The following is a 12,094-nucleotide window of genomic DNA, read 5'->3' on the forward strand; positions in this document are numbered from 1 at the left end:
GTAGGTTCGAAATTCGAAAGTAATGGACGCATGGACACAATGTTGATGTTGTCAAGCGTTCGTTTGAGGTAGGCCGAATGCCGTTACTGTGAATGTTGGAGATGTGTGAAAGGATTTTGTATATTTGGGCCTGAGCAGGTTAATTTGTGCAATTAAGTGCACAACCGTGCGGTGAGCGTTGATGAACTAGGATGGGTGGTTGCCGATGAAGAAAGCGTTGATTGTTCACGTTGCATGGACAACTTATGTACTGCACAGTGCAGCAAACGAAACGATGCTGGTTAAAAGTACGATATTGATTTTTGCCAAGAAATTTGGGCCATTGATGGTACTTTTTTTAAGCTGGGGTTAACTGACAACAATGCGATCTGACAATATCTCAACATAAACTGTACAGTGTACTAAGACTAAGTAGCCTACCGTTTAAAAATCATGCTGCATTCATGATGTAAATCCAGTTCTTAAAGACTTAGAATCAAAACTTGTGAAGTTGAAAGTATATGATTTCCTCAATTTCTGTTGCAGAATATAATTTCTTAACTTATGAGCAGATAGTGAGATACTAAGCTCTAAGTGACAATCTTTTACACAAGTATGGCGACGCCTGGGGCCTCCCCATTTGTTGCCATGCCTCTGTCGGCACAGCGACGGTCAGCTCGTCGCTCCTGGTTCGACACTCCACCGGCAACCAAACTGGAACTAGCAGTGGAACAGCCTCCCAGTCCCATGAAGACCATGAACAGTCGCAGCAAGCGACGCAGCATTGATGATGTGGAGACGCTGGTTCTAACTCACTTCACCAAACCTCCCAGAATCAGCTTCGGCAAGATCATCGTCGGCCGCTCCAAAACCAGAATCCTCCTGGTGCAGAATCCAGCAGAATATGAGCAAGAGGTGGTTATTGAGCGGTTCCCGCACAAGAAAGGCTTCAATGTGGACCAGACCCATTTTGTGGTGGGGCCGGAGGAGGTGGTGAGTCTGACCTTGACCTGGATGCCGCACGAAGCAGGCGGCTGCAGAGAGATGGTGCTGTTCCATGTCAACGATGTCTACAGGCTGCAGGCCTTCCTCTTTGGTACCGCTGATGATCCCAAGCCTGTTAGGAAGGGCGTAAGTACTGTAAAGTGATAAGTTCTTATCAGTGTTGAGTATAGCTGTTTTAGAACTGAATTAGCATGGAGGATGACTGATGTGATAATGTGCACTCCGGGACAGCTTGACACTACCCAAATAGATTCAAGGGTCGGCTTGGGCGTCGGTCATCGGTCTTTTGCCATGTTAAATTTGGAAGAGACCGACACACATGGGTCTCAATCCGTCAACTGACCGATAAACATGCAGCAGAGTCAGTCAGCTACGTGTCTTATTTTTGTCTGCTGTCTTGTTCTTTTTACATTTAGTCAAGTTTTGAAGTGGTGGGGGGGGGGTGGGGGGGGGTGGGGTTTAGATACACTTATGTTATCCTCACCATGAAAAGCTTACTCATCCTGTATCGTTTAGTTTGCTTCGTTCCAGAGGAAAGGCATGCTTGGAGCCCGCAAGATGCAAGCCCTAACCTGCGTGATGCAGACAAAGTCCTTGAAGAACATTCAGGACAGCTACAGCCCTCGTAGGAGTGTGGAACTGCGTGAACTGCGCTCTCAGGTCAAACCAACCCATGCCCTTCATTTTGATCAAGAGAACATGCAGCCACCTGACCTTGAAGAGGTCATCCCCCAGACTCCGCCCCCTCTGGAGTCCACCGCCATTTGCAAAAGTGATGATCGGAATGATCAGAAAGCCCTGGAGAGACGTAAGAGTGGATTCCTGTCCAAGATGAGCCCCATTCCCAGAATGACTGATACCAACAATGGAATCATGGAATCCTACGCTCAATTTCAGACTCCAGTTTTTGATGGCAAAGGTGAAGAGAGAAGTCCTCTGAAGGCCATGTCTGGGAATGATCATGGGATGAGGATTTCCAACTCACCAAACAAGCATGGTAATCGCAAGGGTGGGGAGAACAGCAGGGACAGTTCACAGACAAGCAAACAGAGAGGAGAGTCCAGAAACAAGTCTTCTGGGAGCAGGGACAACTCACAGACTGGTCAGAAGAGTGACACATCTTCAAAGGACAAGCCAGGAAAGGCATCCCTCCGCAGAGAAATCCCTGCGGTGAGAGAGGCAAAGATGCATGTATCTCCTAATTCCTTCCTGAACGACTCCATGGCAGCCCAAACTGTAGCCACACCTGAAGTCGGTCAAATCAGACTGTCCACCCAGGTGACCAGAGTTGCAGCGCTGGCCAAAGTCAGTCCCAGTTCTTTTCTGGAGGACATGGGCAGCGCCAAGGCAGAAGCAGTAGCGAGAAAGCAGAGCATCCCCAGCCCTTCCAGTGTGCTGAACGACTCAATCCCGCATGACATCATGGTCCGGCAGCTAGAGTTTGTCCGCAGGTCGCTTCACGAAGGATCTTTCTCTGGCGTACCCACACCGACATCATCAGCAGGTGTAAAAGAGAGAGCAGTGTCCAAGCAGCCGCCTAGGCCAATGAAGATGGATCGAGTGAGTGAACTGGCGCGACCTAAAAAGCGCAATGTCTTTGCCAACGCTCAGCAGCAGAACGGTCCCGCCAAGAAAGAGAAGTTCCTGCAGAGAAAGATCCATGAGAGGGCTCGCTTTGCGAAAATCACTGACGCCCCGAGCCCCAGACGAAAAACATTCCTCGTCAAAAAGCAGCCGGCTGGAAAAGTCTCTCCTGTGAAAGGTCGGTTGCAGAGTACCACAGGGAGGAAAGACGCAGGAAAAGGAGTAACGAGGCAAGTTACACACAATCATCAGAATGCCAAGCCCAAAGCCCTGACAAAAACTTCCTCACTCATGACCACAGCTGGTGAAACTGAAATCAAAGAGAAAGTTGAAGATTCAGAGCATCCCTGCATCACCACAGCCACAAGTAGCCATGACGATGAAGCAAACAACCTTGACGACACCATGACACGAAAACGACGCTCGCTGTGGGCCTCGCCTGCTGTAGTCGGATTCGAACCTCATATCATGGAATCCAGACCAGACTGTGATTCCACAGGAGAGGAGACACAGACACGGGAAAACACACCTGCACAGATGAGCAAAGACGAGATGAGCCTTCAGGGCGACTCGTTGCTCTTGCTGTGTCATCCTCACCTTCAGGTACAATCTGACGCAAACAAATCACACGGCCATCAGAACTCGCCTGACAAAACAACGGCAGCAACAAACAACAGGCAAAGCTCTGGGCGTCGACTTTTCCCTGATGTTTGCGAGGATTTGAGCCAGTCATCAGATTTCAAGCCCCTGTGGGCAGGCACGGCCACTGTCACCAAGGATCGTCCCTCTATTTCCCCGCATCTGTCCGGCTCTGGCAACACGTCCAAGAAACTATTCCCTGACATCAGTGTAGACAATGGATCAGGAGCTACATCGTACACGACACCAGTTCAGTCTGACACCAAAGGAAACAGTAACATCAAGCATGATAGTTTATCCTCAACAACCGGAGATCATGAGAGAGAGCAACGTCATTCTTCCGACAACAAAAATAAAGCTGTATGCTCTGAAAATGCACCACAAAGTGGTGGAGGCCACAGTTTTGAGTTCAGTTCAACTCCGCAATTGATAGACAGCCCTGCGAGTGGGTCTGAAGCATCACGCAGAGCCACTCTGACTGTTACCAAGTCTCACGCTTCAAAAGCTCTACTTGAATCCAGCAGCAATTCACAGGTGGAGAAAGTTGTCCCGGAGGTAAAAGTGAACCTAGTAGAGGAGGAGGAGGAGGAAGAAGAGGAGGTCTGGCACACAGACACAGTCGTCATAGACACGAGGAACTCTGTCATCGTTGGCGTCAAGATAATGACCCCATCCCGTCTCCCCACAACACCAACGTCAGAGAATTATCGTAGGTCCACGCACGCCATCAGAAACCCGGTTGTTCTTGACAAGGACGGCCTCATTCCAAAAAACCTTTTCCCTGCAGTTGCAGAAACAAACGGCAGTGATATGCAGCAAGGGGATAAGCTCGGTGACACTTGGACAGAAACGGCCAAGGACGCTGCAGAGGCTAGTTCAATTGCACAGAACGATAGGGAACAGAACGATACCCACATCAGCCAGAAAGATCTTCCCGTAGCAGCTGCTGATCAACGTTTGTCCGTTTCTTCTGTCTTCACGGAGAGAGTGGAGCATCATCTTCAGTCTGACCGCATCACAGTCACCAGGTCTACTGCAAAGTTTGCTGCTGTGGTCATTGTTCCAGACGATTCAGTGAGCAGCCTTGAGATTTCAGGAGACTCCTTGGAGACAGGGAAGAGAACCAGCATCAGCAGAGGAGAAGCTGACATCACTGATGATAAAGATGATGATGCATCACAGAGAGTTCGTTCAGAAGAGTCCTGGTATGATGATGACTTGGTCATTCCTGAGAATTCTGATGCTCAGTCACAGAGAACAGAGAGAAGTTTGTCCACTGGAAATGTTTCTGAGGAAACCCGGCTGGGGTCTCCAACAGACCAGACAGATTCTTCTTTCCCGGAGGTCACCCCTTTTCCGTCCTCGACGGCAGTGGGGTCAGAAGTCAAGGTCGTGTGTCCATCAAAACCAGAGGCTACGAACCCTGATTCTCCTGACCGGACTCCCGATGCAAAACTGACCACTGCCCAACCCACTCTGTCTCACACCATTGTCAAGGAAACTCTTTTAAAGGATGCTGAGCTCTCACAAACCAGAACAGCTGTTGCTTCAAGCTCTCATGCAGAAAACAGCAACAATCAACACAGGTCCTCATCTCAAGGTCAAAGCCAAGGTCAGCTCAGAAAGTCACTGTCTGCAGAGTTTCGCTCAAAAGCCAGTCATCCACCAAAAGCAGTCAAACCTCCAGCATCCTTCAACGTCGGGTCAACCAAGCTGAGCAACCAGAGGACAAGGTCTGTGTCAGCCATCCACACCCAAGGTCAAACGATAACCAAGACAAGGTCACAGAGCAGTCTGGATCCTGAAAAGCTACCAGAAAGACTGGGCAAGAAACGATCCAGCCCTGAAGCAGGACTCAAAGAACCTCGCAGCAAGAGAGGTGAGATTGGATTTTTCTGGCTTGCAAACCGGAATCTAAATTCTAATTGATTTTTGTTTCATTTGTAATGATTCAGTGCTTCTAATATAGTTTGTTATTGCTTCATTGCATTTCAAATGTTCTTGGTTACAGTGGAAAAGATACTTTTCAAAATCCATCTCAAGTTGGATTCCTAGTCTTAAGAACCCCAGAGAAACTATAAGTAAGTTTAAGTATATGATGTCATGACTCATTAGTGTTTTGAACTGTGGTAAGGATGATGAAGAGTATTCACTTTTGTGAGAAGATGCTGTACATGTTGAAGCCTTTCTTTCTCCGTCTTCAGAAAAGGTAACGTTTGTAGGAAAAACTATTTTATGCCTTGGTACTTGCGATTATCAGTTGCCTGCGCATGTGCTTCAACCAATATTTTCTGGTTGCATTTACAGTGGAGCTGGATTCAACCAAAAAGGCAGGAAAAAGCCAGCAGCCACCGAGCAGAGCTATTGGGAAAACAAGGGCAGAGAGGCCAGTAAAGCGTACTAAAGGAGTGCCTCTGTCCAAGTTGATTCTGGTCAAGAAATTAAAGACTGGTAAGTACCCTTGGGATTGATGGAATGAGTAAGGACTTCTTGGGTCATAAAAGAGAATGAAAAGAACCGGGACAGCCTGATATTAGAGCTGACTGTAAAGTAAGGATAAAGATAAGATTGATATAGTCCAGTGAGGTTACCATCATGGAAATTCGGGCTGCTTTCTCCCTGGGGAAAGTGAGCTGCCATACAGTATACGGCGCTACCCATTTTTTATTGACTCACATGCGAAGCAAAAGTGAGTCTATGTACTCACCCGAGTCGTCCGTCCGTCCGTCCGGCCGTCCGGAAAACTTTAACGTTGGATATTTCTTGGACACTATTCAGTCTATCAGTACCAAATTTGGCAAGATGGTGTATGATGACAAGGCCCCAAAAAACATACATAGCATTTTGACCTTGCTTCAAGGTCAAGGTCGCAGGGGCCATAAATGTTGTCTAAAAAACAGCTATTTTTCACATTTTTCCCATTTTCTCTGAAGTTTTTGAGATTTAATACCTCACCTATATATGATATATAGGGCAAAGTAAGCCCCATCTTTTGATACCAGTTTGGTTTACCTTGCTTCAAGGTCAAGGTCACAGGAGCTCTTCAAAGTTGGATTGTATACATATTTTGAAGTGACCTTGACCCTGAACTATGGAAGATAACTGTTTCAAACTTAAAAATTATGTGGGGCACATGTTATGCTTTTATCATGAGACACATTTGGTCACATATGATCAAGGTCAAGGTCACTTTGACCCTTATGAAATGTGACCAAAATAAGGTAGTGAACCACTAAAAGTGACCATATCTCATGGTAGAAAGAGCCAATAAGCACCATTGTACTTCCTATGTCTTCAATCAGTGATCGCGCTAGATATCTTTCAAACCGGTATGACATCATGAGCTGACCACAATGCTCTCACGAAAATCGGTCAATCTTTCAAGGCAACGTCAAAGGAAAACAATGACTAAATCAATGTCTATCAATGCTATTGACACGCAGACGTTTTCTGTGGAATAAATTCGGGTTACCCCTCCCCCCTCCCCCCCATTTCAAAGCGACTGCCGCACAACATGAACACATCTGCCGCTGAGAGAGAGAGAATGAGAGAGCGGAGCTGGTGTGCGTACGTGATTTTCCAGTATGATCGCATGCCGGCTTTAGCATCCTGCTGTTATTTTGACGTCATTGTTTACGTTTCGTTAACACGACATTGCGACACCAAGCCTCATCAATTTGTTTTCCATGAGACAATGGCAACATTGTATCAACATGACACCTGTCACAACAAGCCATGCACCTCTCTCTCTCTCTCTCTCTCTCTCTCTCTCTCTCTCTCTCTCTCTCTCTCTCTCTCTCTCTCGTACAGACCATGGATTCTTTATAAAGGATGATTTTTCCCACTCTTTATTTTTCCCCCGGTCAAACCAATTAACAATCGGTACGTCCGACCGAGCACCCATTTTATTATCGGTATTGGCAAATCTCAATCGGTAAAATACCGGAAATTACCGGTAAACGCGATCCCTGTTCAATTAACAGCTTTGTGTTGCATGACCTTGGATGTATTTTGGTAGGAAAAATGTGTAAAGCAGTTCTTAGTGTATGATGTCATTGCTAGGTTTAGCTGAAGGTCAAGGTCATGTAAAGGTCAAGGTCAAGCATGTGAGTCGTATGGGCTTTGCCCTTCTTGTTTTTTTTATTTTTTATTTTTTTTGCATGCGTGTATTCATGTTTCCAAGCCCTGAGACTTTCGCTGTGAACTTGCGTTCTTTATTGTGCGCATGCGTGCAAACGGGAATGTTCGGACTTTGAAGAGAGTCTGCACAAAGTTGACTCTGGGAAATTAATCCCTCGCTGAATGTGGGGATCGAACCCACGCAAATAGCGACAACTGGTTTTGAAGCCAGCGCCGCTACCGACTGAGCTATTTACCCGCCCCAGATATGACAAAATAACTACAGGCTATTCTTTTATAATTTTATGATAGAAAATACTCCAGAAGAATCCCGCAGTGGGGCACTGCGGTTATGAAATTAAAGGCCCCTCCTGTTTTTGGAACCGCAGGAGCTTTCTAGTTTGCTGTTAGGTAGATTTTTGGTTCCTCTTTCCTGTCATGCTCTCTTTTTCTTCATGAATTCTTTTCTTTTTTCTGCCTTCTTGCTCATTCACCTGTATTTTTTCCAAAAATCTCTTCTCTTGCCGCTTGTCTCGCGATTCATGTATAGTTTAATCTGTTGGTGTTCTGATGTAAGTCCAGCAGTAGATAGGTTAAGCCTATTTTAACATACTGGAAACTGGTAATCTTCCAGTAGGTATTAATTTAGTTTTACTAAAGCCTGCTGGGACACAAGTAATGGGTTAGTGCATTTGTAAACAGGAATCGCTTGACAAGTGGCCCCCTTCATCCCCCCCTTCCTCGTCCTGATATGGCTCTGCGTAGTCGGCTGGACGTTAAGCAACAAATAAACAAACAAACAAACAAACTCCAGAAGAATGTGTCAGATGAGTCTCTGTACTTTGATGACAAGATATGTTTTTGAAATATTTCTTTATCTTTTAAGTTTTATTGTTAGTCAGTAAGCCCTACTGGTTTATGAATCATTGTTAGCGTTTACTCATATGTATATTTGGCATTTTTTATACACGTACACGGAATTCTACTCCTTAACAAAAACATTAGCCCTTTTTCAAGATTTCAAGCAAAGATTTTCTGACGGGTAGTTCTTCTGTTGCAGCTCTTCCCAAGCACCCTTTGCCCTTTGCGGCCAAGAACATGTATTACGATGAGCGCTGGCAGGACAAACAGGAGCGGGGCTTTGTACACTGGCTCAACTTTGTGCTCACTCCCGCCGATGAGTACGCGCTCGCAACCACCAAGGCAAAAGGTGAAGAGGGTTCGTGCTCGTTTGCTTGAAGCCATTTGACTTTTGAGTTTTATTCAAGCTTGTGTGGAAGACTGGGAAAATATTTGACTTTGACTAGTGCAATGAACATTTTGTGCACAATGCTGAGTTTCAGTAGCTTGAATGTGTGGCCTGCTTAGATTTTGTTTCTTTAAAGTCTGTTCTTAATGCCTTCCTAGGAACGCAGAAGAAGTTCTTAATGTCTGAGCTTGGATAAGGGTTGTGGTAACAGTCTTTTCCGATGCTTACATTTGTATGCGAGGAACATGCAGCTTGTATGACGCTTTCTTCCCTGTGGTGCAATTTGACATTTTTAATCTTTCAACCATTATTTTGTTGCATGCTTTCACCGTCATTTACAACTCTGTGTCTAACTAATATGCCTGCAGACTGTACTTTTTGCTACGGGAAATGTAGTTCCTGCTTGTAAGTTGTAGGATTTCACCTCTACGCATGGGTGAAAGTAGCCCGTCGATTGACTGAAATCCGTCAATCTGAAAATAAGTCTGACGGAAATTCCGTCAATCCGCAATTTTTATTAAAAAAAAAAAAAAAATTTTTTTTTTTTTTTTTTTTTTAAGCGAAACGCGTTTTCGAACTGCTATGCGGTAAACCCCGTAGGTGAGGTTTCTTCGCTTTCGGATTCGCTCTGCATCACGATAAAAAAAAAAGTTCTCGCGTTTTGGCAGGCATTACGAAGTGGTGACATGATTTCTGCGGAAAACGCATGGACAGATCTTATTGATGCTGGTCTAGCCAACAAAGGCGATGGGACTGGTTGGAGTTCATGAAACTAAAACTGTGTGTGATAAGTTTGGTGCTTGAAACTCAAGTGCTTTTCCTTGAGAACTTTGCACTATAAGAGATGCTACTGCTTAGTTGCTATTTTGTGCAGTGCTACATCATGCTGTTTGCATGTGTGACATTCTGTTTCATCATTTATTTCAATGCCTGTCTGGCAATGTTTGCTTCTTATAATTAAATATTTCGAACTTTTATTTCAGTTGTTCAGTTGTTCAGTTTCTATTTCATTTAGTAATTGGCTGTTGTTAATGTTAATTGTTATCAATTGTGTCGTTGTGTTGGAAGATGCAAGTGTGAAAAGATACAAAAGAAAAATGATTACTTCTGTGAATTGTTTTGATTTTGTTTACCCTTTTTACCATATCATTAGAATCTGAATGTATTTTTTTGACCTGCATGATAGTGACAAAAAGTGTATTTTTTTGCCAGGAAAGGCCACAAAATCACAATGTATAATGCAAAAATTTGTTTTCGGCCGGTACCCCGCCAGGGCCTAGGCGGCCCCTGGACCCCTGCCTCAAAAAATTTTCAGTCAATTTGATTTTCATAGCTTTCACCCATGTCTACGCAAACAACTTCTCTGCAGGATCAATCAGCCACATTCCTGCTTGTAAGTTGTAGGATTTCACCTCTACGCGAACAACTTCTCTGCAGGATCAATCAGCCACATTCCTGCTTCAGTCGTAGACTTTTTTTTTGTCCTCAACAGTCGATGCCAGATCGATAGCGTTTGATGGATCGGCGGTCAAGGCGGCGCCGCGTCTGGCTCCCACCAAGGAGGTTCTATCCTTCAGAGCATACACCGCCAGACGACGTCTCAACCATCTGCGGAGGGCGTCGTGTCGACTGTTCCAGTCAGAGGCGGTGGTGCGTGTCGTCTGCCGTCTGGAGCTGGAAGTGGAGCAGCGGAGGTTGGCTGTACGCACAGACCGCATGATTCACGCTGATATTGGTGAGTGTTCTGGGTTTGATGGGATGTGTGAATCTGCTGGATGTACGCACAGACCGCATGATTCACGCTGATATTGGTGAGTGTTCTGGGTTTGATGGGATGTGTGAATCTGCTGGATGTACGCACAGACCGCATGATTCACGCTGATATTGGTGAGTGTTCTGGGTTTGATGGGATGTGTGAATCTGCTGGCTGTACGCACAGACCGCATGATTCACGCTGACATTGGTGAGTGTTCTGGGTTTGATGGGATGTGTGAATCTGCTGGCTGTACACACAGACCGCATGATTCACGCTGACATTGGTGAGTGTTCTGGGTTTGATGGGATGTGTGAATCTGCTGGCTGTACACACAGACCGCATGATTCATGCTGACATTGGTGAGTGTTCTGGGTTTGATGGGATGTGTGAATCTGCTTTGTTGGATTACTCGTCTTGGGGTGTGCGTTTTTAAAAAGAGCTGAAAGAGAATCTGAAAAGCAGGCGTTGATATGCGTTAAGTATAACTTATAGTGATTAAATATTTATTCGGTAATCAGAAATAAGAAACATGGAACAACACTTCACTAGCACTTAGGTTTAATAGTCTTTATAGAGGAAATAATTCCTATCTCATTGCACAAAAAGTGATGGACTGGAGACTTTTCTATCATACTCAAAAACTGTGGTCTGTTTTCTGGTGTGAGAGAATTAACATCTCATTTTTAGGTGTACATGTTTTTTTCTTTCCTTTTTTGACTCACATGCGAAGCAAAAGTGAGTCTATGTACTCACCCGAGTCGTCCGTCCGTCCGGAAAACTTTAACGTTGGATATTTCTTGGACACTATTCAGTCTATCAGTACCAAATTTGGCAAGATGGTGTATGATGACAAGGCCCCAAAAAACATACATAGCATCTTGACCTTGCTTCAAGGTCAAGGTCGCAGGGGCCATAAATGTTGTCTAAAAAACAGCTATTTTTCACATTTTTCCCATTTTCTCTGAAGTTTTTGAGATTGAATACCTCACCTATATATGATATATAGGGCAAAGTAAGCCCCATCTTTTGATACCAGTTTGGTTTACCGTGCTTCAAGGTCAAGGTCACAGGAGCTCTTCAAAGTTGGATTGTATACATATTTTGAAGTGACCTTGACCCTGAACTATGGAAGATAACTGTTTCAAACTTAAAAATTATGTGGGCCACATGTTATGCTTTCATCATGAGACACATTTGGTCACATATGATCAAGGTCAAGGTCACTTTGACCCTTATGAAATGTGACCAAAATAAGGTAGTGAACCACTAAAAGTGACCATATCTCATGGTAGAAAGAGCCAATAAGCACCATTGTACTTCCTATGTCTTGAATTAACAGCTTTGTGTTGCATGACCTTGGATGACCTTGACCTTGGTCACATGTATTTTGGTAGGAAAAATGTGTAAAGCAGTTCTTAGTGTATGATGTCATTGCTAGGTTTAGTTATTTGACCTTGACCCTGAAGGTCAAGGTCATGTAAAGGTCAAGGTCAAGCATGTGAGTCGTATGGGCTTTGCCCTTCTTGTTTTCCTTTGCCTTACACATTACAGCCCCATTGTATACATCTAGTAGCTTTGAATCTGATGTTTTAGCTGCATATTTTTCTCGAAGTCTGTGTTTGTGATGGTACATGTGCGTGTGTTTCAGGCATCAAGCAAAAGATACTGGACATGCTGCTGTCCTACAACCCTCTCTGGCTGCGCATCGGTCTGGAGGTAGGTAACAAACTTCGGTCAACCAACTTGTCAATATCAACCAACCC

At 44.8% G+C, this 12,094-nt stretch overlaps 1 protein-coding gene across 1 annotated transcript in view; it reads left to right on the forward strand.

Moving 5' to 3' along the window:
- The first annotated feature begins 12 nt into the window (after positions 1–12).
- The window catches only part of LOC138949126 (abnormal spindle-like microcephaly-associated protein homolog), a 49,695-nt gene continuing 37,613 nt past the window's right edge, over positions 13–12,094 (forward strand). Inside the window, exons 1-7 of the mRNA XM_070320885.1 lie at positions 13–68; positions 526–1,110; positions 1,516–5,086; positions 5,515–5,658; positions 8,387–8,536; positions 10,068–10,310; positions 11,980–12,047. Of these exons, the coding sequence (XP_070176986.1) occupies positions 595–1,110; positions 1,516–5,086; positions 5,515–5,658; positions 8,387–8,536; positions 10,068–10,310; positions 11,980–12,047 (4,692 nt within the window). The 5' untranslated portion in view covers positions 13–68; positions 526–594. The remainder of the gene's footprint in view (positions 69–525; positions 1,111–1,515; positions 5,087–5,514; positions 5,659–8,386; positions 8,537–10,067; positions 10,311–11,979; positions 12,048–12,094) is intronic.

Source organism: Littorina saxatilis, linkage group LG15 (assembly GCF_037325665.1).
Source record: "Littorina saxatilis isolate snail1 linkage group LG15, US_GU_Lsax_2.0, whole genome shotgun sequence".
In the NCBI taxonomy this organism is placed as follows: domain Eukaryota; kingdom Metazoa; phylum Mollusca; class Gastropoda; order Littorinimorpha; family Littorinidae; genus Littorina; species Littorina saxatilis.